This window comes from Barbatula barbatula, assembly GCF_947034865.1.
Source record: "Barbatula barbatula genome assembly, chromosome: 11".
Lineage (NCBI taxonomy): Eukaryota > Metazoa > Chordata > Actinopteri > Cypriniformes > Nemacheilidae > Barbatula > Barbatula barbatula.
In genome coordinates, this window is record NC_136774.1 from 15,288,024 (window position 1) to 15,314,607 (window position 26,584).

The following is a 26,584-nucleotide window of genomic DNA, read 5'->3' on the forward strand; positions in this document are numbered from 1 at the left end:
TTTCCGGTTACTAACCTTTAGTCCATCAGAGCAATGCTTTACAAACGCTCTTGGAGGTGGTGAAACAGAAACAGGAAACATCTGAGGAAATTTCCCAACTCTTACAAGGGATACAAAAGCTGCACTTCAACCTCACGACAGTGGCCGATCAGCAGCGACCGTGACAATGTACCACAAGAACCCACAGCAGATCTGAGATATGACATCACTGAGAGAAGTGCCCTTGTAATGACTGAGATCATCATTAACACATCAGCATGTATGATTCCGTAGCTTATTTTCTTGTTAAATGTACTTGTGCTGTGTTGTAATAAACAGATTTTCCAATAGGTTTAGGGTACATAGAATCATTCATCTGTTGTTAGCTTGCTAAATATCCTAACAGCAAAAGATCATATAAAACAACAGTAAGAGAATCTTGAAAGAATATGTCTAATTAAACCTGTTATAAGATAGTATTTTTAACTGCAAGAAAAAAGTAATATAAAAGTAAGAGAATCTTGAAAGAATATGTCTAATTAAACCTGTTATAAGATAGTATTTTTAACTGCAAGAAAAAAGTAATATTAAAGTAAGAGAATCTTGAAAGAATATGTCTAATTAAACCTGTTATAAGATAGTATTTTTAACTGCAAGAAAAAAGTAATATAAAACACTCTTGATCTATTGTGTGTTTTTAAAGGAACAAGATCTGTGTTTTATTGCTAAAATGTCTCATACTGTGTTGCACCTATTCATGAAGAAATTGTGAGATCTGATTCAACATAAGTAAAACTGGTATCTTACCATTCCACTCTTGTTCAATGGCATACCCATTATCTACACTGCTTCGAATGCTGCCTGAATTGAATGACTGACACAGAAGATTGTTAAAGAAAAAAAGGTTTTGTGGACATATCTAAGCAGCTATGTATCACTCATCATAAAACCTTAGTCATAATTTGGTAGTTCATGGCATAATAGGTTCTTGCAGGTGCGAGGTAAATGTTTTGTGTTTAAGTGGACTGTGGTGAGTTTTGAGGGATTGAATATTGCAGAATGAAAATATGATGTGTATATATCACAAGGAGAATGACAATCTATTAAAAATGACAACATGCTTGCAAACTAGTTGTGGGGTTTTTAATGCACTTCAGGTTTCTTGGTCTTACTGTGAACAATTCATTGGCACACATTATTCCAAATGAAAACATATTAAACTTTAATCAAATTAATTTCATGTTCCTTCTTCAGTTGCACTACTTAGGCTAATTGGAGAAGAGTCATTAGCAACTAGCTATTCCTATATTTTAAGCTCAGGCTTTTCCAGCATTCCAGAATTGTCACAGTCAATCCGGAGACATTCACTACCCAGTTTCACTCTGAAATATGTCATAGTAAGCTAAATTCACATTTAGTCATTTAGCAGACGCTTTTATCCAAAGCGACTTACAAAGAGTTCGGGGAGAAATAAGCGATATGTCATACAAAAAGAGCAATAGTACAATAGGTGCTAATACAAAGTTACTAGCTTCAACAAAAGCTAGACCAATACCTGTTGAGAGAAGAGGGTTAGTGTACCGGTTTTTTTTCTTTCGAATTGGGTTTCACACTGATTAATTTGCCAATTCTTGCTTTTCACACTGCTGCCCACTCCATCCTTCATAACACACACACTTGAACTTTGTTACCATGTCACTGAGAACATCAGCTTTGTAATTGTCATGAAGAGGGATCATGTAACCCGAGTGAGCATCCTGTCGTGCACAGCGCCCTTGTCCATTACACAGTCTCTTGCTGCAGTTCACCACACCAGCCTGCAGGGCGGCAACATACTCGCCTAATACTGAGTGTAGGTAGTCTTGCAGGAGAGTACATTGCAACTGAAGAGAGATAAACACGTATTATAATACAATTTTGCCTGTTGTGTATTTTAGTTTAGTGTACCAAAGGCAGCGTAAACAATAAAGCAATGGCTTATCACACAGAGGCACGATTAACCAAACTAACTGTAAGGTCTCACACACATACACACACACAGGTACTGACCTTTGACTTGGCAAAACTCAGCTCACCCCATAACACAACTCCAGCTGCGCCTAAAGCAGCGCTCTCACCTAGTGTGTGCACCAAATCTGTCTGCAAAGACAATCAGCCAAAATACAAATAATTTTATGCAAGTATGTAAATCCAGCGTTACACAAGATCGATTTAACATCTGAACAAAAAGTTGCGATTAAAATAAATATGTTCTCAAAATTTTCTCACGCTTATGCCATCCCAGATGTACATGACATGGTTTCTTTAATTAAACACAAACGATTTCATATTAAAATGCTGTCATAAAGTTCAAAAATGAAAATTCATTATTTACTCTCACTCTTGTCATTTCAAACTTGTATGACTGACTTTCTTCTGCAGAATGCAAAAGAAGATATTTTGAAGAATGTTGGTAACTGAACAACGGCGGTACTTTTAATGTAATTGACACAACAAGACATCTATTGTATGGGTACAAACGTTTTCTTTTATGTTATGCAGAAGAAAGTAAGTCATACAAGTTTGAAATGTAAATGACAGAATTTTCATTTTGGGGTGAACTTTACCTTTAAAGCAACAATGTAAAGTTAAAGCTACAAAAAGCAGATTAAGCACCAAAGACAGAAAGTCTGGGATGGCATGATGGTGAGTAAATTATTACAATGATTATAAATTAATTATTATGAAGATAATTATTATTTAGGGTATTAGGGTATTTCATTCTTAGAGTTGCCACAGGGGATGCATTTGTGAAAGCATCACTTCTCTTTTAGTTTGGCTCATAAAAGAGCATGTTAGGTTAGTTTATAGCTAACTGCTTGGCCAATATCACATCTGGTTTAAAAGAAAAGACATTTGATTTGACTAAGCGCTCAGTGTGATAAGAGATTGTGCTGGGCATGAGCTCAACATTAATTTATTAAAATGAATAGTCTGGGTAGAGGACATGAACTCACTTATGCATGATGAGAAAAGAGCTCAAAGCAAACATCAAATTTTGACCTTGAAAATGTGAGACAGCATGTGTAAGTGGTAACATTATTGAGCAGAAAAAGACCAACTTATATGTACCTGATTCAGGAACGTTAACGTGTGTGTGAATGCCACTCTGGCATACGGGAAAACAGGGAGTGCTTTACTGCCAGGTGAATGCTGGGATGCCACACGAAGTGCCTCTAGTACACGGTGTCTCACCATAAGTTGAGTGTGTTTGTGTCCAGCTAGCTTATGCCTCAAATAAATGCTTGGATACAGGGCAGTGGACTGTTGCCATAGTAACGCTAGTCTGTCATTCAACTTCTCAGTACCATTGTGGCACTGACCCGTGTAGCCACTCTCTCCTTGACCATGGTTGTTGTGGCAAGTAGGAAACCCATAAAACCCCCATAATCCTTTAGGGCAGAGGTGAACTCCAAGACGCAGAGTCTTTGACATAAATGTTGTTGCTCCTAATTCAAATTCTGCCTTTGCCTCTGATGTCACTTCCTCTTCCAACCACTCTGGATGTTTCCACCTGACGAGCTCTTTGGAAAGCTTTCGATATATCATTTTGCTTCCGAAGTTCCACATCCATATGGGGTGCCACGCTTCCCAATCCAGCACAGCTAACCCAAAGAATGTACTTCTAAAGACGTTATTGATCTGCACCTCGGCCAGTGAAAGATGAGATTTTAGGTGTCCTTGTTGAGGTAGACCACCATTAATCTTTGACCCTTTACGGTTGATGTAGGGGTAGAGGCCCAGACGACGCTGATAGAATATGCTGATATTGGGACCTAGAAATCTCTGCTCTGAGTTATGTATGATGTTGTATTGGCGCAGTGGCAGAGAGACCCCATATCGCCTCTGGCATCGAGCTGTAGGCATATTCCAGATCACTGAAAAGACACGAGAATCCTCGACAGACTCTACCCCCTTCGCCATATTTTGTGAAGGGCAGAGGGGAGATAAAAGGACTGAGAGACCTGAGATGAGGATGAAACGTGGTAGAACGAATCCAAAAAGCATGCCTATAAAATATACACAGACAGACGTGTGTTAATCAAATATCTGAAAAATGTACCATAGAGCAAACATTTAAAAGGTAGTCTGTGACTGTTTAAATAAGATCAGCACAGCGTAATTCACATAGAAGTCTATTTAGGTTTTGTTAACATATATTGTACTACAGTATCACCAAACAGAATCTAAAATGCTAAAACGGAATCTTAAAACAGCATTTTGCTAATTATTGTATAATATTTTTTGCATGTAGCTTTTACAAACCCAAAGTAAGGACCAAAACATTTAATAATCTGTCACATAAACCAGTTACAGGATGCAAGATATAGAGTTGCTTAAAGATTCATTCAATATTTAACTTGTTTTTGCTTAACATTAAAGGGATGAAAATTATGTTATTAATTACTCACGCTCATGTCATTTTAAACCCTTTTTACTTTCTTCTGCAGAACACGAAACAAGATTATTTTGAAGAATGTCGGTAACCGTACAATGGCGGTACCCATTCAGTTCTAGACAGTAAATGATGACATAATTTAAATTTTGGGGTAAATTATCCCTTGAAGGATCAAGAATGGTACAAATGTAAACACGATCCTCTTAAATGAGAAAAGTTATAAAGTTTTTATTTTGACAAAATAATTTTCAGTGACTTCAAATAAAAACTTAATTCAATTCAATGCAATTGTATTTATGTAGCGCTTTTCACAATGTGCATTGTTCCAAAGCAGCTGTACAGGGGAATATAAGATCAAAATGAAAAACACAAAACAGCTCTTTTTAATGAATAAGTTACAGTAAAACTTTGCTATTAAGGCACAGATTGTCACATTATTTGGAGTTAAAATAATTCAAACAGGTTTACATGATCTTCTTGTCTCTTAAACACCGCTTGTGTATCCCTGAATTATTTATTTTCAAAGTATGTTTTAGTCTCAAATGTCCTTGTGCATCCAAAAGATGGGCAGACCTCTGTTGTCTGTGTATGGCGTTTGCTCCAGAGTCTGATTAACTGGAGTCCAGGACAAGGGAGGAGGAGACGGAGGGGATGGATGGGCAGGGATGGAGTTAGGAGGGAGTGGTGGAGGTGGAAAATGGGAAGGTGCAACTGATGCACAATTGTTTAGCAACTTCAAGGACAATTTATCGCCATCACTCTTCACCTTTCCCTCCATTTCTTCTTTCTCGTCATTCTCTGCAGTCCTACATAATTTGTGCAGCACCTCCATAGGCATGAAGGAGGCCAGTGTTCCAACACTTTGGACTGGTTTGGACAGCACAAACCCCATGTGGGTGTAAAAATGTTGCTTGTCATGGGTGGTTAGGCACAATCGGGTGCAGCCCCGGGCCTTGGCATATCGTTCTACACCCGCCATAAGGATGCGGCCATATCCCTTCCCTCGCAGTGTGCTACACACCACAACCGACTCCACAAACAAGCTACGGCTCCCCAGTACACGGGCCAAACGGGCGTGGCCAATTAGCTTCTCATCTTGACTCCGCCTCTCCCCCTTAAGTAGGAGAAGACACAGAGGATAGTTGTGACCAGATTGGCGGAGGGAGTGAATTCGCGCTCCCATGCTGCGTTGCCATTGGGCATTGAGTAGCTTTGCGCACGCTTCCTCCAAGTCCCAGCGCTCATGAAGTGGTTCAATTCGAACTGCGCTGCCGCCGCCATCATCATCATCACACCTGTACACACGCCAAGGGCAGGAGTCAACATAGAGGTCAGTCAGTCTCGCTTTAAATACCACATGACTGAACAGTTCTTGGGTTATTACTGAAAAAAAAATATTAGCAGAACAACATTTGCTGTACAAATAAAACAATAAACAAATTTGATAGAGATCCATCCATCCATCCATCCATCCAGCCAGACAAGTGTAGCAGTGGATTATGGATAGTAGAGATGGATTTGAACGCCACACTAGTCTTAAAACATTACGACACAACATGACACACACATTCCTTGTAGCAACAGTTGTCAGTTATTTTCAACACAAGCAGTATGGTGGTTATCAAGACATCCACATTTCATTTTATCACAAGCAAATGCTAGATTCATAGATTCCATATAAATAAATTATCAAATGTCAATATGAGCGACAAAGTTTATTTTATCACATTGTCTAAGGAACAAACACAAGCAAAAACAATGACAACAATTCATTTCATGAGTAGATTTCTTTCAAAATATAGTACAAATAAACATGTTAGTTCTGATAGCTGAGAAAACTGTGGTTTGTATGTGTGGCAGTTGTGTTTTCTAAATGTGTGATACCCCGCTAAACTGTGTTCTGATGTGAAATTTAATTGTAGCGAAAAACGACTGATGATGTCTAGAGATATAAGACAATTCATTATTAAGTTATATACTATAACATCTTACACACGCATATAGGCAATTCAATGCATAGGTCAACCTAACCATGAAAGGCTTTTATCAAAGGTTTTGACCATACTGATAGCTCAGAAGTCAATATAAAGTTGAAGCCAATACCCATGTACAGTTTGTTTTAAAGATTTACAAGCATTTTTTATTTTTAAATACAAAGTATGTAGTCTCTCAAAAACCTCTTCTTTTTGTCACACCCATGATGGGTGTTTATTTCCCTTTTTTATGAAAAGTTGTGCATAGACTTACAGGAAAATATATGACAGATGACTCAATATATTCATAGTGAATACATTCTCTGAGAGAAAATAGGTCACGCTTTGACCGATTATACATGACAGCTGTACAAAACATTCAACAGACAACTCTGTTAAGCAAACCCAAATAACCGTCACATTTAGCACAATAAAACACACACACGACATAAATCTGCCAAAGTCACCAGTTTAGTTTGTAATAGAGAAATAGCCTCACCTGCAGAGTTAAGAGATAGAGTTTAGTTTCAAGACTTGCTCTTTGGGGAACAAGATGATTTAATGATAATGATGTAATTGCTTAGGCTCGAACACTGACCTGGAATCTGTTTGGCCAGTTTTCATGTTTCATCAGTTAGTGTTCCTTTTAAGGAGAAGAGGCGGGCTGTAGATCACTAATGAAAAGGAAGCTGCTTTTAACAGCTTTTTTTGTCTTGAGCAAGTGTGAAATGTGTGAGTTTAACAAAGGTTTGAAGGTCCTACTTTGGAGAAAATCTGTATTTTTAACTGCATTGTGACATGTATACAAAGTGGATGCAGCTTATAGATTTACAGATCAAAGCAAACTTACATTTAACTAGGACGTTATGCTTTTCATGCTGACAATGATTCACAGCTAAACAAAGCATTTTGAATCGGTGTCTAGCGTTGGGGCAGCAGGTCTCAGACCCTTGAGTCATTCATTCGCCACCCAGATAGCACAATCCATCTGGCCGACGTCTATTTGACATCTGCAAGACATCTGCAATACACAGTTTGTTCACCTTCAATACATCTCCGAGACGTCTTTAATAAGCCTGCTAAAGATCTGGAAACATCTGCTGCGTAAAAACATCTTAGAAAGAGCTGTTGCTCATCCATTGTAAATCATAAACATCTTCTAGAGGTCTATATTACGCCTGACAGCAAACTACGTCTTGCAGACGTCAAACAGACGTAAGGCAGATGTATGTGTGCCATCAGGGCACAGGACGAGCTATATGCGGACAGGTGTTGATATTACATTTCTGAGCATGCCAATAACGTATTTTATACGATCATCACAGGCTTGCATCTTTAAAATGAATTAACACCATGCAGGAACACGTATAAACAACCTTGCAATTCAGAAAAGTAAAAACATATACAGCCACAGCAATAAGGCAAGTTGGTTCGGATGCAAGTGAGAGACACGAGCATTTCATTTCTAGTTAATAATTTAACTTGATTTAACGGATACCTACATGCTGATAACTTTCACGCTGGCACAGCAGAAAGAGCAGCTGTCTTTGCAACTCCGTCTTCTTCTATTGGGCTCGTGAACCGGATCACAGTATGACGTAAGGCGACGTACTGCCACCTACCGGACACTTTCACTTCCAACACTAAACATGTTTTTTTATTAATTGTAAAAACAATTTATAAATGAAATATTTAAATGTGAAACGTGCATATATATGGCGGCATTTTTGTCACCAGGAAACCTGAGAGGTCAACATGATTACTATGATGACGCGCCATCTAGCGGACGACGTTTTAATTCAGAAATATAGTATTTATCAATTGTTATCGAACCTTGAATTATAATAAACATTTGACATTGTTAACCCCACTCAAACATGTAATGACAATAAATTACAACAATGCAATACAATAAAATCACATTTTCCGCATTATTATCTGACTGTTGAACATCCACTGGAAAAAAATCCCTTGGGGCATCGCCGCTTTTGTCAGGGTTAATAGAAACAATGGCGCATGCTTCAGTGTACTACCCTTTACCCTTTAAGATACAGTCATTTCGTGGAAAAATAAATACTCACACACCCCCAAATAAATGCAGACATCCTGATTTATCCAAAGTTTATTAAAAGAACAATCAGTAAATGCTGTAACTAGCCAACTCTCAGAGGTGATAACCAACTAACAATCACCAGCTACAACCTTAAACAAAAAATACTCCATCCCACAACACTTTCATGGTGCCTCCGTTCCAAGGTTTACAAACACAAAACCGATTCCTGACATTTAAATGGCACTGTTCCTGTAATTACAGACGGAACATTTGGACACGCATACGCACACGCGCTCACAAAAACATTCGCAACATAAGAGTCTCAGCAGGTTACCAAAACGTCTGCATTATTTTAACTTTCAGGACGACTCATTCATAAAGGCTAAAGGGAAAATATGCACTAGATTCTGTCTCGCATCCTCCAATCGGCGGGGCGGTGTAACAGCGAGTCAACCTTCAACAAAATAATAGCAATAATAATGATGATGATAATAATAATAGTAATAGATTAATCAATACCACGTGGAGTTGAGAAGAAAAATCGGTCACTGTGGATACCACCAGAAAAAAACTTTTATGCACCAACAGCAGGGAAGAAAACGGGTCATATTTAAACCAGAGTTTATCAAAGCTTTGCATTATCATAAAATGCTCTTAAACTCTAAATTTTTGCGCTTTTTTGCATTTTTTTATTGAAAGATATCAACTTTTTCTTGTTTAAACATAGCTTTTTGTTTTTTTATCTCATCTCTTTTCTTTGTTGTGACTGCAGATGACCATGATGAAGGCTGAGTCCTTGGCTGGGGATTTTTGTGTAAGTGAATGTGTCCTGTGTACATGTCCTCTCCACGCTGTGGTTGCTTCAGGGTCACAGCAATAAGGTTGTCATGCTCTTTTCGGACTGAGCAGCTGACACATTGACAGTAGACATGTGTGTTGTGTGCGTGTGTGAGGTATGATTTTAAGTGTGTGTTGTTTGCAATATGGGTGCGCATAAAAAGGAATGTGCCTACAAAATGTCTGTGTGTAACCTATGTGTTGTATTTTGTGTGTGTATGTCTAAGGCACGGCCAAGTCTGTCTCAGTCCCTCAGGTCCACGCTGGATCCAAACAGGGCCACCAGTTGCTCCTCGTAGTGGGCAATGTTTCTCTTCATGATCTCTTTACATGGCCCCAGCAAACGCTCGAAGGCTTGTATGTCGATCACTACAACACACAACCATACACGTCAGCTATGCAACGTCATTGTTACAATCGTTGTTTTCACAGAAAAGTCTACTTAACTAAAGTATAGTCGGACGCAGACACACACGTACCCAAGCATTTGATGTCCCCTATAGCGTAGGCTGAGGCAGCTCGTGGTTTATTGGTGAAGAGAGCAAGTTCCCCAAAATACTGCCCTCGGTTGCAGCGAGCAATCTCTACCTCAGCGTTATCCTGTCTGTCTGCTTTTGTCTGAGAGACAGAAATGTGTATATCAAACCCAAATCGAAGTCTAAACTTGTTATTTAACCAGTAACAAACAGAGCAGATAAAGAGGCGAGATTTAACCGAGGATCAATAAAGATACTCACTTTACTCTTCATCATAATCTTCACTTCGCCACACTCCACAATGTAGAAGCAATCAGCCTTATCGCCCTGAAAAAGTGGCAGCCCATAATAATAATGATGGTTAATGATACAATAGCATCAGTCGGAGCACTTATCTTCAGTCGTGCTCTATTATTAAAGTGCTATAATAACACCTGCTGTGAGTGTGTATGCTGGTTCATTTAGACATGATTCAGCTTCTGTGAGAGAGCTGAACCGAGGATATTAAGACTCTCACCTGCACCACCCACAGATTCACTTACAATAAATCTGACATCTACATGTATTTGGATACTTAAGCCACATTTACTTGTTAAATATTAATACGTAGACATTTATAGTAAAGATAAATCCAAATAAGTTTGAGATTTTAGAAAAATATTTTGGAATCATTTAAGTGTGCATGTGCACCCTGCCTATATAAATCCCACTATAGTTTTGTCACAAATGACAAATAGTGTCCCATACACCATGTACTCCACCATCTAACGTATGCATTTTTGACGGGTATTATTGTCTCAAATGGAATTCTTAACGGTTTTATTCTAATCAGAAATGTAAGTGGTTTCCCAGACAAGGGCAAATGACGTCGAACGCATAACAAAATGCACATGATGCATTGTTTTGTTCAACATCACCATAAGACCGAAGTACAAGCATCGGGTGAACTTTGCAAGAGAAGCTGCGACCATTGAGTGCATGGCGTGTGTTGTGTTTATGCACCTCCAGCTATTAAAGCATTCATGCATCACTCGGGTGCTTTTTATTACGAACACACCATTCACCCATTTACACTAGATAAGTTGCCCAACAGTATAAAATAGTGCTTAAGTATGCAATTTGAGGCACTCCATATTTGATAGTTTGTTCTTTAATGCGATCACATATTTCAACATTTGGAACAATTTTGAGCTATTGTGTATAAATACACGGGTCACCTGCATAATGATCCTCTCTCCATCCTTAAATGATTTTACACCCAAGACATCAACAATCTTCATCCTCTCTGACAGCTACCAAAAAGAAGTTAACATTCGATCATTTTATTGGCAGTTTAAAAATACTACAATAACACATTTTCTAGAAATGTCCATAACGTTAAATAGCTTTGCAATTCTTATACTTTCTCACAGAATGTGTAGAAAACACATTTAAATAAAGGTTCCTCTCACCTCTAGTGATTTGAGCAGCGGGACTGATTCAATGAAGCATTCATACATCCTCCTCTTCTTTGCGTTGTTCTTCACTACAAGTCTACGAAACGTTGCCCGGTCCTTAAAAACATACGCACACCATTCATTTGAAAACGATCCATATCATCTTGTTTCAATGAAACATAAACAAGTCTAGCATTGTAGCTTTGTAAAAGTGTATCTGCAGTTATTTAGTGTTTAAAGTGTGTGGTCACAAGGTGGCGCTGTGGTAGAGCAGTACGTTTTCTGTCAGTTGACTTGCTCTTTTACACACTCACCAGTGCCCACAGCGCTCCCTCCCCTTTAGCAATGATGGTTGCAGCACGTGGAGTGTTGTACATGAGGGCCAACTCTCCAAAACTGCCCTTATTGTTGTACTGACCCACACAGCAGCCCACCCTGTCCTTCTGTACCACAATGTCATACACTCCCCTGCAAACACACACAAATGCATTACATAAACGCAACAAAGCATTTGTAAAGATTTGGAATAGCAAGGTTTTTCTCACTGTTTTTCTGTGGTGTCTCTCTGTGCAAATACAAATTTTTTTACTTTTTACTTACACAACATTTTAATAAAAACACACCTCTCAATTACATAAAAGTTGTCTCCATCGTCTCCCTGGTCAATGACATGTTCTTGTGGCTGTACAAGAACCTCAAACATGGCATCTAGCACCTCTGAAAACTGCTCCTGTACCAGCAAGAGAGAGACAGAGTCTTTTGAGGGAATGGGTTTTTGTGCATGTTATCTTAGCATATTATCATATAATAATAGAAAAATCATGATGAATAGACAGTTGCTGGTTGACAAGCGCACCAAACCTGTTTGACTGACACAACCTGGGTGACAACAATCTGTTTACAGCTCTGTATGTACCTGATCGAGGGCCTTGAACAGAAGTATGTCCTTGCAGGCCTCCTGTAATCTACAGCGCTGCTCGTCTGTTTTTGGATGCACGACTCTCGGCTCTGAGTCTTCATCATCTTCATCGGGATTAAAGGCCTCCGCACATACTAAGAAACGATTTACAAAAACCATTTATTGACTCAATCATAAACAAAATTAACTTTAAAAACAAAGACGCCAAAATGTTTTTTAATTGGAGTCTGGAGACCTCCAGGGGGACCACCTGAAAATTTCAGAAAACATAGAAACATTTATTTATGTCTACTAAACTAACTGCTTTATTTCCAAGTATTTGTACTCACTTTAAGTTAAGTTAGTTAATGTCGATCTCTTCTTTCTTGGTTCATAAATACTTTCCAGAAATGTATTGACGTTTTGTTTCCACAGTGTTTCTTATAGAAACATGTTTATACATCCAACATTACTCTAAATGTAGCCAATAATTTAAATTCTAAAACAATATTTATAAAATCACACTTACTATTGTAACATGGCTTTTTGTATATATAAATATCAAATCATAAGTTATATTTATAATATTATATTTGGGAGTCCTTGGCAAAATTGTGCTTCTGATGACTATGGTGTGTTTTCAGACTTGACCGAAAAGGAAGGACAGCAGGAAATGGAAATGCACCTTGAAGTTTTTGTAACTCTGTGTTTGGAATCATTTTCTCCACAATTAACTTTGGATTAAACAGGAAGTTTACATTCTTTATAGGTGGTACATCTTGATATGCTTTTATTTATGTCAGATCACATGGGACTCCTGAGGAAAGGACTTTGTATGTTGAAAGAGGGGAATTTTACTGAAACACAATTGAAAGTGGCAAAAACAGTGGGCATGCAGTCAGGGTGGCGACGTAATTACTATAAAAAAAACTCAGAGGAAAATGACGGAAAGGCAGGGCACTTATCTGACACACACACACACACACTTTAAACCACATGATTAGTCTAATGACGTCAAACAGAACTCACCCGACACTCTTCGGTTAAATCTGCTGGGGGGAGGAGCTAGAGAGAGAAAGAGAGACATTAAGAACAAGAGTTAATGAAGGTTTACATTCTCGTGTTCACAATGGACCACAACTGAAAACACGCACGCACGCACGCACGCACCATTCAGACTATGTTAATGATCAAATTCAGTCTCAAAATCTCACATGTGCCCTACAGTAACCATGTGGGTGTGTTAAATATTCGGTAAGGTCAGTCAAAGACCTGTCCTACAGGCTGTACCAGTTTCAGGGGACTGAGATTCTGTTTGTGTGTAGATCACAGATGAGTGCACTAGCACAACTGTGTGGGGAACTCAGCCTTGCAGGTCTGCACACCCCCTCCTCTCTCACTGCGCTGTTACAATCCATCAGTCCATTAACTCTTTGGTGTAAAACTAGCAATAATCTCTCTCATACACAGACACACCCTTGTAAGTGAACCATAGACTTTATAATGGGCCCTGCTCATCATATCTAATGGCTCTATGATAAACACACACAAGCGCACATATTACATGTTTGTCTTCATAATGTGTCATATATTTAAACACACTGTGGCAATAATTAACCTGCATCAAATATTGAACACACCGCTCTATAATTGCCATTACTATGTGTATAATATTCAGATAAGGCGGCTTAATATACAGACGTGTTGGAAGAGTAATCAAATGCACAAGTGCGTGTGCCTGAGCGTAAAGTATCATGAGATGGGGTTCTTCAACCTCACGTGTAGGGGATATCAAGTGGCCAGAGTTGCCATGACAACAAAATACAAGGAAGACCTCCTCATCACTATAACAACTATCCCCCAAATACACGCCCACTCAGGCTCTCTTAGCAACTAGAGAGACAGAGACGCACAGGAAACAGAGAACTGATGGCGATTTAAATGACTAAGGATAACATTTCTAGTAATACACAAAGTTGCTCTTCTTTGAATCATCTACGGTGGTAATTAGGTGTTAAGAGACGGACGATGTATAAATGAGATTTTTACATTTTCGGAATGCAATGCAAGAGGGATCATCTGTGCAGATGTTGCTACAGTGATGCAAGGATGTTGCGAGTGGTTGACAGGTTGTTATGAATGGGTGCTTTCTGCCCACACAGAATGATATTCCAGTCCCTAGATATCTCTCCCTCATTTAATTTAAGTCTATGGAATTGTTGTCCATTTATCCCCGAACAGGCAAAAACACAAACAACTTATTAAAACACACCGTTTGAAGTATCATGATCATAGTAAAAAATGTTACAGGACGAGTTATGTCATAAAATTTGAAATTACAGTTCACCCAAAGAGCTGTACAGTGCTACATACATGGTACAAAAAAAATCGGTCTGTGCCAAGAATTAATTTTATAGTGTAGCGAGCGTGTGCTACAGTTTGGAAGGTGCATTAGACAGAGCCGCTTGTTGGTGTGAAGTGCGTTTGTCGTTGTGCTTGTTCATGTGTGAGGTTAACTAATGGCGCACGCCTATTTATCTTTATTTAGTTTTTGCAATTAAAACGTGTTTTCCAGCAGCATTGAGTCCATTGATTCTAGAGCCCTATGATCTGTGCGATGTGGAAAAACATGGAAGGAATCACGAAAGCAGAATTCTACGATTTAAATAGTTATGTCATCTGCTTGTTCTGTGCGTCAATGAGTGAATGAGCTGCACACTTTAACATGTTACAAGCATGATACTCGTGGATTTGTCTGCATCTTACTATACAAGGACATGAACGTATGAACTTCATCCACAGAGTCGTTCTGTGTTTATTTTACGAACACTTCACTGTTTGAGTGAAGCTTCTGTCAAAAACTGAAACTCAAGCGTCTTCGTGAAAACCTGCCAAAATAAAAGTCCCCTTAATTTGAACCAGATGATAAAATAACAATAGTATCCTTTATTATACCACAGTATTTTTATGGACAAATGTATTTACTACTGTACAGAATTCCGATTATAGGGCGTTAATTCATCCATTTGTATAACGTTAATGTCCTTTTTTCAGTTAACTGTATACTTGTGCTACAACTGTTTGGCCTGTTTAAACCTCTGTAGCAACTGTGCTATGTGCAAAAAAACTACCAACGCTCTTTTGTGTTCTGCAGAAGAAAAAGTCATACAGGTTTTAAACAACATGAGCAGTGTTCGACATTAACGCATGTCCTTTTGTCCGGGACAAGTAAATGTTTTGTATGGACAAGTGAGAGAGAATTTGGATAGAACTTGAAAAAAAAGCAGTGCTATGAAAACATCTGTCAGTGCTAAGAATAAGAATAGGTGCGTGTTTGTGTGAACTGCGGTTGTCGTGGTTGTGCTTGTTTGAGTGTGACAATAATCAACCGCATTGAGATCATATAACTAGATGTGGACGCGGAATCCTGTTATTTAAATATGTCATCTGACTGTGAATGAGGTACACCGTTTAATAGACAACACGAGTAACGGTGCACAATTACTGCTTGTCTTTGATCTATAGCAATCATGGAGAGTGCTGACAAGTTTAGGTGGCCGCAGCGGACACAACGTAAAATGCTTATAAGCAAACTTGACCAATCGGGATCCGAAACAATTATATTGACACTTTAAATGAAATATCATTTTTTATCTTCGGACAAGTAATATTTGTACTCCGAAGGACAACTGCGTGACAATGCTTAAAAATTGCAATCTATTGTCCGATATAGATATGGCCGATAGTTTGTGCATCCCTAGTTACAAGCATTCTTCTAAATATCTGTGCTCTTCAGAACAAAGAATAATAACTTGAGGGCGAAGCAAATGACAGAATTTTCATTTTTGGGTGGACTGTCCGAACTACTATAGTTTAAATACAGTATATATATACAATAGCAATATTGCTGCTTGACTATAACACGAACTGTGAATTACGAAAGGCAAGGCTCATCTTTTTATCTCACTCTATGGTATTCTTGATAACCCTGTGCACAAACTCTTATCACTCCCTCGCTGCTGGCAAATATTAGCCAGAGACAGAAAATGGTAATTCTACAAGTAAACAGTGCATGTGTGTGAGATCTCTGTAATGCTATAGTTAAACTCAGCCTCAGCCTGACCCATAATGCACTGCTCATTGACTGAAAATGAGCCATTCAGCAACACATGGGCTGTTTTGTGTGTTGTGCGATCTGTACTTGTCATGTGAGAGTCAGCCATTTGCACACACTAAATGAGTGAAGAAAGTTCAATAACAAGATTGCTGAATTTGAAAGAATGCTGCTTTACGTACAGTGAGTATATATAATTATTTGATCCCCTGCTAATCTTTTAGTTTGCCTGCGTAGAAAGAAATTAAGGGTGAATAATTTTTATGGTATTTAAATGAAAATCTGGGGAAAATGTTATATAAAGGTTATAAATTGATTTGGATTACAGTCAGTGAAATAAGTATTTTATCCCGAGCTAAACATAACTTTGTCCTTGGTGGAGAAACCCTTGTTGGCAAGCACAGAGGTAAGACATTTCTGATAGTTGGTCACCAGGTTTGCACATGTTTCAGGATTCATTTTAGTCCACTCCTCTGTAAATCTATAAGGTTTCTTAGCTGTCGCTCAACAAATTGGAGTTTTAGTCTCCTTAACAGATTTTCTATCGGATAGGGTCTAGAGACTGGCTAGGACATTTAATGTGCCTCTCCTAGAGCCACTCTTTGGTTGCCTTGGCAATATGTTTTGGGTCATGTTAAAGGCACATCCACGACCCATCTTCAGTGATCTAGTAAAGGGGAGGAGGTACCCGTAGCAGTGAAAAAGCCCTAAAGCATAATGTTTCCAATACTGTGCTTCTCTGTAGGGATGAGGTTCTTGGGGTCATAGTCAGCATTTCTCTCCCTCCAAAAACAGGAGTAAGTTTTGGTCTCAGCACTTTCTCCAAAGCCTTTTTCTGAATCATTTTGATGTTCATTGTCAAACTTCAGACTAGCCAAGCGGGCCTTCTTGGGAAAGAGGACCTTGCGGGTGCTTCAGGATTTCAATCTATTGTGGCATAGTGTGTAACCAACTGTCTTGAGATCATTAACATCTGTGTAGTTCTGAGCTGACCTTTAACCTTTCTCATGCTCATCTTTACCCCATTGAGGGAATCTTGCAGGGAGCTCCATGTAGCCTATTCAAGGTTTGTGCAGGTCTACAATCTTGTCCCAGACATCCTTTGAAACTGATTTGGTCTTGGTGGAGAGGTCGAAATGGAAGATACAGAATCTGTTGCCAGGCATATTTCATCTACATAACAAGCTGATTTAGGAGTACCTTATTAAAGTAACAGGACTAATTTATGATCCACATAACCAATCTTTGGTGCCAGAAATCTTGCTGATTGGCACTTTCATTGGTTGATATTCCGTTTCTATTAGTTAAAATAAACGTACCATACAAATTATAGACCCTTCATTTCTTTGTAAGCAGGCAAACTTACAAAATCAGCAGGGGATCAAATAATTATCTCCCTCAATGTATTTACACAAAATTCTCCCAAAACCATTTTAAAAACAGAAAATGTGAATTATCAAGGGTTGGCCAGTTGGAAGGGAAAATGTCACAATTGCGGGCCAGTATCAAACTAGCCAAATATTGGCCATTATAATAAACATATAAATATTGGGATTCATTGGTCTGACTATCGTACAATCACCATCTCAAATACAGTCTACACTATAAAACAGCAGCAGAAAGCTTTAGAACTCATTAAATGACACTTTTCAAACAACACACACAGATGTCTTCGCTTGTGTATTTTTCATGAGTATTTCTTGCTCCTCAGGGGTTTGTGAAGCTTTGGATTACAAAACCCCACTATCCAACAGAGCTTACTGTGTTTTCTCTCTCTCTCTCCATCCTGCTGTAAGCTATCAATCTTGGTGCTTCTACCCCCCCTCTGTTCAAAACTTTGTCTCTTTCTGCTGTGCTCTGTGTCTCCCTTTAGCCCATATAAGGCAGTGTGGATCAGTCTAGCTCAGTGCGTGTAGATTTAACCCTTTACTGAAAGACGGAGGCTTAATTACACAGATACAGAGGGAGAACGTATGCAAGATCTTGTTTACTTTTATTCACTCATGGGTGTGAAACATATATGTGTATGATATGACCATTAGAAGCAAGGTCAGTTCTGTCTCTGATTAGACGAGGCCATCCTTCTGCTTAATCTGCACGCTGGCTGGACAAGGTCACTGTCTGTTCTTTTAACTCCTCTCTGATTGGTGGATAAGGTATTACAGGCTGCCGGCTGAAGGGCAAGGCACATCCAATCAAAACGTTCACCTGAGACTTCTTGTTGGTCACTTCACTCATCCCAATGACCTCATCTCCTCAGGCCAACTCCATTAATCAGACTGACCTGAACACAACTTATAAAGTTGCATTACAGTATGTTTGTGTGTGTTGTCTCCAGAAGAAACATGCGGCGAGGGGAGGTCAGAAATGTTCCCCTTTCGTTTGCCAACTTTGTGCCAAAAAAGTGGGAAAGAGAGAGGAAACTAAAGATTACAGTTAATAGGAGACGAAAATAGTGTAGGCAACAATGTAGATAATGTGCAGCATTTCCACATCCTGCCTAACCTTTGGCCTTACCCACGATGCCTTGAGAAGAGAGAGCTCTGGTGCTTTGCTCTAAGAACAAACAAATATAAGGTCACTAACTGGAGCATTTAGGCGGCGTTTACACTACTGCGTTTTCCTTTGAAAACTCATAATTGTGCCTACGGTTACGCATGAAACGCCCCCGAATGAAAACTGTGGGGTTGCGTTTATGTGTAAACGGCTGAAAACTGAGACTTTAGAATACTCAGACGTGGTTGCCCACATTCGCTTACTGATTGGCTCATCTGTATCATTGCGTTTGCTTCCCTGACTCGTTAAGCCACTGTCATATGATCCATTACGCTACCTGGTGGCGACAATGACCAGCCTCATAAGGACCGTGTAAACAACCAGCTTGATTAACTTCAAGCTGCGCTGCAAACACAGATCGACACTGTGACATTACAGCAACGCAAGAGAGAATCGAGAGCCGTATGATTTTAAATAGCTAATTCAGTACTACGAAGTCATCCTTCGATCGGACTGCAAGCCGCTGAATGAAATCAAACAAGTCTAATAACATGGATTACCTCATCTAACGTTATCAACACGAAGACCTCCTCGCTTTTCCTCACCATCGTGTTCATTTTATACTGGTCGGTCTGTGACCAGTAACCAACTGTCATCAACAGCCAACGAATGTATGCACTTATCAGAATGGGCTTGTGTCATGCGTTTTCGTTAGTGTAGTGTAAACGCAGATTTTTCTAAAAGAGCATGTGGAAATGGCAGTTTAAGCGAGGATTGTTTTAGCTCTAAAATGCAGTTTTTGTACGACAACAGGCTAATGTATACACCACCTTAGTTGAATCACTAGCCAGTCTACAATTATCATTCTGGGCTTAAACATTAAAGTAACATGACTATTTCAACTAACTCATTTTGGCCTCAATGGGGTAAATGCACATGGCGCGATGACGTCCTTCCCCCAAAATCTCTGCCAGGTCAGTTACATCCGGCGCTTTAGGAAAAACTTCGCCATACGTCGACAACCAAAAAGGAGAAGCACTTCAGGCTATCCGTTTCAAGGTACATCAACAAAAAAAAAGTGAACGTAACGTTTGCACTTACTAGAGGCATGATCACAAAAGGTACAATGTTCACCCCTAGAGCTGTCGGTTCAGTGAAATTGGATTGTGTTCTTACTATACACATCTTTATCACTTTGTGAAAAATCTCCTTAGTGCTATGTGAGCGGAAGTGACCTAGCTGGCAGAGATTTTAGCTGAAGTACGTCATCGCCCCGTGTGCATATAGCCTATTTACGAGGCTTCTGAAGTCATTGCAATGGTTGGTGGGAAGATCAAGCTGGTCCAGGGATGAGTTGGTAAATCACTGCTGATAGACACGAGGAGGAGGAAGTGCTAAAGTCCAGATTCTTATCAGAACCCCTAACACAAAAGAATCATATATAGTCATGCACGGCATAAAAAAAACACACAAACAATACAAACTAGTAAAAAGAATCAACGCATATTCGCTAACAGACAAACTAGCGAGTGGGTTTTTGTTTTTTAAAATTCTAAGAGGGCATGTATTTAAAGTAAATTCAAGCTGGAAAAGAAATACTCTTGACTCTTAGTGCCCTGTGAAGGCCATAAAAACCTGCTCAGATAAGCATTTAACTCGATGGATAGGGTAATATTTGAAACCCACTCGTACCAGGCCTCTGAAGAGCACTGAGCAGATTGTCTTAAGTTTTGAGCCTGTATGTTTTCACATAAAAACACGTCCAAGTACAAAACACTATCCAGTATACAGTATTTACGACCAGCGACCACATCGTGGTAATGAATGGCAATATTTTTCAAGTCATTTTAACCAATAGCGATAGCGATAAACTGTAAGCGTATAAATCTTTTTTGATGATGATAGAATAAATGGTACGTCTCAAGTTTCTTTCTATCGTGGCATGCTGAAGTTTGTAATGGAGTTGTACTGTTTGACAGCAATAAAACAGCACATAGTCATAATGTCTGATTAAACCTCTAAAGAAAAAACCCAACAAATAGATAACAAGTGATTTCCATACAGACTTATTGAGAATCGTTGAGAAATGATCAAAGAAATAACTCTTAATGGCTAATAGGTTTAGCTGTAGCTTGGCATCAGTGTAAATGAATGCTGTATTTACAGTGATGGGCGACATGGTAAGCCTTCTCACAGCAATCTGCCATACACAATGAGCTTTTGTCCTCATATATACCTGCAGAGACCGTGCTGACTGATTATGCCACACTGAATGTGGCGAATGTGGATGGACACGATAAAGAGTACGGTACTGTGCTATAGCATTAGCCTACAAACTAACGACATAGCTGTGAAATAATAACTGGCTTAACCTAAAACCTTGTGCGTTTTTAACACAGCACTGTGTTTATATGACTAACCCTATCAGATGCAATAAGACACGAAAATGAACTTTACTACTCATCTGCTAGTGTGATAGCTGGTGTCTTTGCGAGTGCACGCTCATATCAGAACGCCTTCACATAATCAACACGTATTTTATCGGCAAAGTATATCGCCGTAATTTTTCTATATAGGGTTAAAAGATAAAAATATTTAATTCATGAGCCAATTTTGGCTGATAATATCTGCGTGTTGATAATATAGTGCATCCCTAAAATTAACAGACAGTTTGTTTACAGTTCGGTTTCTGTGTGCTTAATTATTTTACATTTGTAATGCGACTTACTTAGACCCATCATGTTTCAGCGTCACATCAACACTGACAAAAGACAACCCAGCAGTGACAAAGAGCACAAACAAGTTCTTGGACACATTGCTGGGGTACTGCAGGTTGTAATGTTGTGAGTAAAGAAAAATCACGTGTATATATAAAGTTTCACATCAATATATACATTTAAAACAAAGACTACACTCTTCTCTCTACAAAGGAGCCACAACTCAGTCTGAACGCTTTTCCACCATCGCGCTGAATCGGTGCTTAATTGTTCCACTCCATGCCGATCCAAGCCAGCCGGTACGTAATTGGTACGTTTTCCACCGCAATGCTGATAACGGATTTTTTTAATGTAAACACAAACGTGGCACGCACTGCCTTGGTAACACAACAGACTGAGCTACAATACCTCTGCGCGCATTCATTCGAGCGATTCAGCACCGTTAGACAACCGAGAACAGTTTGTAATCGTGCCGTGTCGAACCAGGCTCACGTGGAAAAACATTACTGTAACAGATTCAGACTTTGCTTAGAACGGTTCGGTGCGATGGTGGAAGAGCGCACACTGTATCTCTGTAAAAAATACACACAAACGCTTAGAATAGCTTTAGACCCATTTTGGGTGTTCATGTGGGATGCCATTAGGTTTGCAAAGACATCTTTGTAAGAGTTTTAGAAAGAGGGCTTAAGGTTGAATGTGTGGAACCAATTCAATTCAGTCTTGCAGAAGTGAGGAAAAAGCTGATCATCTTTACCCTAAACCACCCTTGTATGTGGCTTTCCTGTAACTCAGTGGTAAGAGCATGGCGCTAGCAAAGCAAAGGTCATGGGTTCCAATGTATAGTATAATGCAATGTAAGTCGCTTTGGATAAAAGGCCAAATGCATAAATATATGTGGAACAAATTCTAAATGAGCAACAAGCTGTGATACAGTATCTAAGCATGGAGAAGCAGTCATGACGGTATACAAGTTCTGCTTTGATGTTCAGATGTCTTTTCTTAAATTGTACGATCATGGTGGGATGGTCCTTACGGAGCGTGTAAAGACAACTATGCCCCAACATGCTCAGGATTCCTCAGCTCACTTAAGATCTGCTCTGGAAAAACAACACATCTGTCACGCAGAACCCTTCCTGCTCTCCTCTCAAATCTCTCCTGTACATTAATGATGCTCTGAAGACAAACATTTCACTTCGTTGACTGATTTACCTTAACGGAATTCGTTAAAACTTTAACGGGAATTCAAGAACTTTCCAAAGAGGCTGATATGAAGAAACTTCAGGCCATCTGTGATCTGACCACATCTGTGCGTTCCACACACACACAAACACAGAGAGAGAGGGTAATGAGGCAAATAGGCCACTATTTCTGAACCCTGAACAGAGACACCTGCATAAACCCAAATCACTTACACAAACTGACAAAAACATGCGCTCGGTCATCACTCACTGATCTGATATGAGCTTTAGCACACAGCCTGAACTTGACTTTCCCATCTGGTTTAGCGAAAGTACCAGGCAAGAATCTGACCATAGCTATAGCATTTCTACTAATCACAATCAGGTAAACATGGGATATAATAATCACAATCCCATCATACACAAAGAGGTATTAGATGTTACACAACTTGATCAAATATGATTAAGCCATTTGGTCATGAGTGATAATCCCTCTATTCATTTCGACACATCCAGTGTCCTCAATGCTTCACTCTCCCTAGCCCTCCCTGTAAAATATCGATTTAAAAAAATCGATATTTAAAGAAATGTTTCAAACGCTGACCTGGCTTAACTGAAGTAATATCTCGCAGTGAATCCGCTTAGTTCACAGTGCTCGATTCATGCCATAAAAGCGCAGCTGCTCGCTGTGTACTACATGAAAGGGAAGGGGGTTTCTTTGATGTGTGCGAGCGCACCTCTCTCCATTATGAAAAATCCCTGTTAGCATTCTCAATGGCCGCTCCGCATCATTCATACAACCAGCTCATACAGCACGAATGCAGCCTACGCTGCCAAAACGATCCCACATCACAAACCAGATTATACATTCCAAAACGACATTCGTATGAATATTATAATACAAATGAGCATCTATTAACCGAGAACGACTGTCCATCTTATATATGCATGCATGCATCGCGGGTTTGATCTACTGGAGACTGGGATGCCTTGTGCAGGCTGCTTCTCGTCCTTTCAATCAACCCGCGTGGACAAGAGCTCGAGTGAGCACCATGGCAACAGCGCGAGGCTTTGCCTACATCAGGCGCTTCCTCCACTCGAGCCTTTTCTCACGTTACCCATCACAAAACGCAATTTGACACTGTTGTTTAACGTGTTATTACACGAACAGCATGCACAGCCCACAAAATAAACACGCGCGCTTCAGAAACGCCGCATTTTACAGGTTTAATAAGCACAAAGCGATGAACACCACCCCCGCCCACATTCTTAAGATCTGCACATTTAATACAATGCACTTACGTTCAAAATCTGAGTCATCGTCCTCGTCATCTTCGTCACCGTTGGACTCTGTCTGCATAGGCTCGCCATCGAACATCACCCCTTTGCCACCAGTTTTGGCGACGGCTCCAGATCCGTCCTGGCTCCTGGTGTCCCGCAGGCGGGTGAAATACTGCACGGCAAACTCCACCAGATCCGGCGGCCTCTGGCGCAACACCTCCACGGTGTAGCCTTGCAGCAGCTCCGTCAAACCGACTGGAATCTCAATGCTCATGTCTACGCAGTAGTATGGGTTTCCGCAGATATCTAACCCTGTTCTATATGGCTCTTGAACTACGGTACAAAAATACAAGTCAAGTCTTTTTCCGTATCAGTGCATGCAGCTGGGATTTAGTTAATTTGGTACAGAGCAAAGGTCAGCTGAAACCAGCCCAACACATAAGAATGGTTTCCCCAAAACTGGGAATTAACTGGATATCAGGCCGATGAGTTGAAAATAAAGGCTGACAACTCTATTTCCTTCTTCAGCTCAAGAAACAGCTCAGCAAGCATGCCATGCAATGATATTACTACACTGTACGTCGAACCAATAACTTCAGATTAAAACCACTACAATATTATGCAGAAAAGTACAAACCAAACGTTGAATGGGAGTCAAAATGTGCACTGGTAATACGATTAGAGGTGCCGATTAAAGCAAGGCTGAGTTAGCGATGGAGCTATCGGAGTTAGCAGACGAGGCCTTCCCTTTGCACAAAACGTGTTCAGTTTATACGTTTGACGGTATTTAAATCGTAATAACGGATACGCACGAATGCATTAAATACATACAAGACTAAACTCGAAATACGTCAATTTAGAGACAAACGAGCTTGGATTTTTCAGCTTTGCCTAGTTGATATGCTGTATGACAGCTCCGTCTGTCTGTATCGACAGAGTACAGATCCGACCGTCTCCTCCGTTTTCTTCTGGTGTCCTCCGTGTTGTAAACACGACAGGTGTTTTTGTGGAGAGTGTACAAGGCTCTAACGGAGATGCAGATGTGTTGTCGCCGGGGGCTTGACAAGGAACGAGGCCGCGCCGGCCAGGTTGAATGTGCAACCGGCCGGACGTTGAGAGGAACACCGGGCGAACCGGAAAGTAGACAGAAGTCACCTTGTAGTTTTCAGGAACGGAACGCACGGGTGTCACCAGCAAGCACGAAACGATGCTCGCCGAGATACTTGTGCTCACGCGATTCCAAGCACGAAAGTGCTACGAAAGCCCTAAAAAAAGACAAAACTCCAACCACCGAGAGATGCGAATATTGACTTTGCCTTTCGCTGTCAGAGGCGCGGTCCGGAACGGTTACGTGTCGTGACGTCGAATAAAACTCTTTTCGCCATGTATCTGCTCAATTTATCGTTTTTGCTCTAAGAACAGACCGTGTGTGCCTCTCGTCGAAGCGCGCTCTCCCTCCTTCTCCGCGAGCCGCTGAGACTCGGGGGCGCGGTCACGGAGTTCCAGAGTGAGCCAGAACGGCAAGCCCTGACGGACGTCTGAATACACCAATCGTAGTGAGGATTGACACAGTTGGTCACGCCTTTTAAAGCGCCTGTGCGAGATTTAGGAAGTGGGTGACGATGAGGCTAGTGTGGGGCTCAGGGCCCAATTCTGACCTAAGCCCGATCGCGTTTTATACATAAGGACGACGAATTGAAGTCTAACAAAGAAGCCCGTATTTGAGAACTTTTACTTGAAATCAGCACCACCTTAAAGCTTTAGTTCAAGTAGTTAAATTCACATGTCTTTCATAGCAATAGGCAGTGAAACCCCTCTAGTGCAAGAGACGACTACCATTGAAGAATGTGAGGCTCCTTAAACTAATTGTAGGCTTCCTAGAAGGGCTCAGTAGGGTCTGGATAATCTCAAGGGGACTAAACGCAGATCATAAATGCCAAGAGAGATGGAGTTCCCTGTTGCGTGTGTCAGTAAATATAGAGCAGCCGATCTATTCTCGTGCCTCCATTCAGGTCGCAGGTAAAGCCGTTGCTATGGCCACGGAGAACCTACCTTTAAATCCTACAGTCATCGCTTTTTTTTCTGGGGATCTCTGTACGCCCCCTGCCGATTGAACAAGCTCCCTGTGACAGTGGGATTTCCTTTCATTTTACGAATTAAATGCTGAGGGATGGACATGCCAGTATCTCTCACTTCAAGCAAACCCATCAAGAAGATAAAACCGTCAGCTTCCTTTACCCATTATCTTGGACCACTTAAATTGAAACCATTCATACATAATCTCACGCATTGGATGGTTTGACACATCCTTTATTTATTTTATTACATTAAAAGGATGCTGTGTCGTGATTTGTTGGGCCTACATGAGCTATATAAATGGAATTTACTGGACTACCTACCCATCAGGCTAAAGACAAAAATAGTCAAAGCCTCTTTTCCTTAGAGAAACTGGGACAGAGGTGCTCCATGGGAAATCAACCCACTGGAATAATGGATGTGTGCCTCTTAAGAGCTAATTTAAGTATTTATTTTTTCTGGTTACTATAAAAATCAACGTAGTGAATTCTCACTGGAGAATATAGACTGTTTTTCCAAGCAAAACCCAGTGACACATATTTATAGACGCCTAGTAAATAGGAGGCCCAATCATTCTGCTAGGTACTGTAGGAGGGATTTCACATATGTGATTTTGATGCTTTAGCTTAAAT

General features: G+C 40.1%; 3 protein-coding genes across 3 annotated transcripts; all 3 read right to left on the reverse strand.

Annotated features, from left to right (window-relative positions):
- Positions 1–1,102: 1,102 nt before the first annotated feature.
- hyal3 (hyaluronidase 3) lies at positions 1,103–6,985 on the reverse strand. Its single transcript, XM_079468471.1, has 4 exons — positions 6,890–6,985; positions 3,091–4,028; positions 2,029–2,118; positions 1,103–1,862 (listed from the first exon to the last, which is right to left on the reverse strand). The coding sequence occupies exons 2-4, from the start codon at positions 4,024–4,026 to the stop codon at positions 1,596–1,598; spliced, it is 1,293 nt and encodes a 430-aa protein (XP_079324597.1). The 5' UTR covers positions 4,027–4,028; positions 6,890–6,985; the 3' UTR covers positions 1,103–1,595.
- On the reverse strand, positions 4,624–7,972 carry naa80 (N-alpha-acetyltransferase 80, NatH catalytic subunit). The gene is made up of 2 exons (XM_079468472.1): positions 7,893–7,972; positions 4,624–5,712 (listed from the first exon to the last, which is right to left on the reverse strand). Coding segments are annotated over exons 1-2 (759 nt in total). The 5' UTR covers positions 7,895–7,972; the 3' UTR covers positions 4,624–4,955.
- A 524-nt stretch (positions 7,973–8,496) lies between these two features.
- Positions 8,497–25,903, reverse strand: prkar2aa (protein kinase, cAMP-dependent, regulatory, type II, alpha A). Its single transcript, XM_079467498.1, has 10 exons — positions 23,898–25,903; positions 13,120–13,155; positions 12,109–12,245; positions 11,816–11,922; positions 11,507–11,660; positions 11,208–11,309; positions 10,974–11,048; positions 10,018–10,083; positions 9,760–9,898; positions 8,497–9,649 (listed from the first exon to the last, which is right to left on the reverse strand). The coding sequence occupies exons 1-10, from the start codon at positions 24,148–24,150 to the stop codon at positions 9,525–9,527; spliced, it is 1,194 nt and encodes a 397-aa protein (XP_079323624.1). The 5' UTR covers positions 24,151–25,903; the 3' UTR covers positions 8,497–9,524.
- Positions 25,904–26,584: the final 681 nt, after the last annotated feature.

Excerpts from the sequence above, each read along its gene's own strand:
- hyal3 (XM_079468471.1), bottom strand. The coding sequence starts at position 4,026 with ATGCTTTTTGGATTCGTTCTACCACGTTTCATCCTCATCTCAGGTCTC. Across the intron at positions 2,119-3,090 it reads CGTTAACGTTCCTGAATCAG|ACAGATTTGGTGCACACACT; the intron begins GTACATATAAGT and ends TTGTCTTTGCAG. Across the intron at positions 1,863-2,028 it reads TGAGTTTTGCCAAGTCAAAG|TTGCAATGTACTCTCCTGCA; the intron begins GTCAGTACCTGT and ends ATCTCTCTTCAG.
- prkar2aa (XM_079467498.1), bottom strand. The coding sequence starts at position 24,150 with ATGAGCATTGAGATTCCAGTCGGTTTGACGGAGCTGCTGCAAGGCTAC. Across the intron at positions 13,156-23,897 it reads CGATGACTCAGATTTTGAAC|CTCCTCCCCCCAGCAGATTT; the intron begins GTAAGTGCATTG and ends TTCTCTCTCTAG. Across the intron at positions 12,246-13,119 it reads ATTTAACCGAAGAGTGTCGG|TATGTGCGGAGGCCTTTAAT; the intron begins GTGAGTTCTGTT and ends ATCGTTTCTTAG.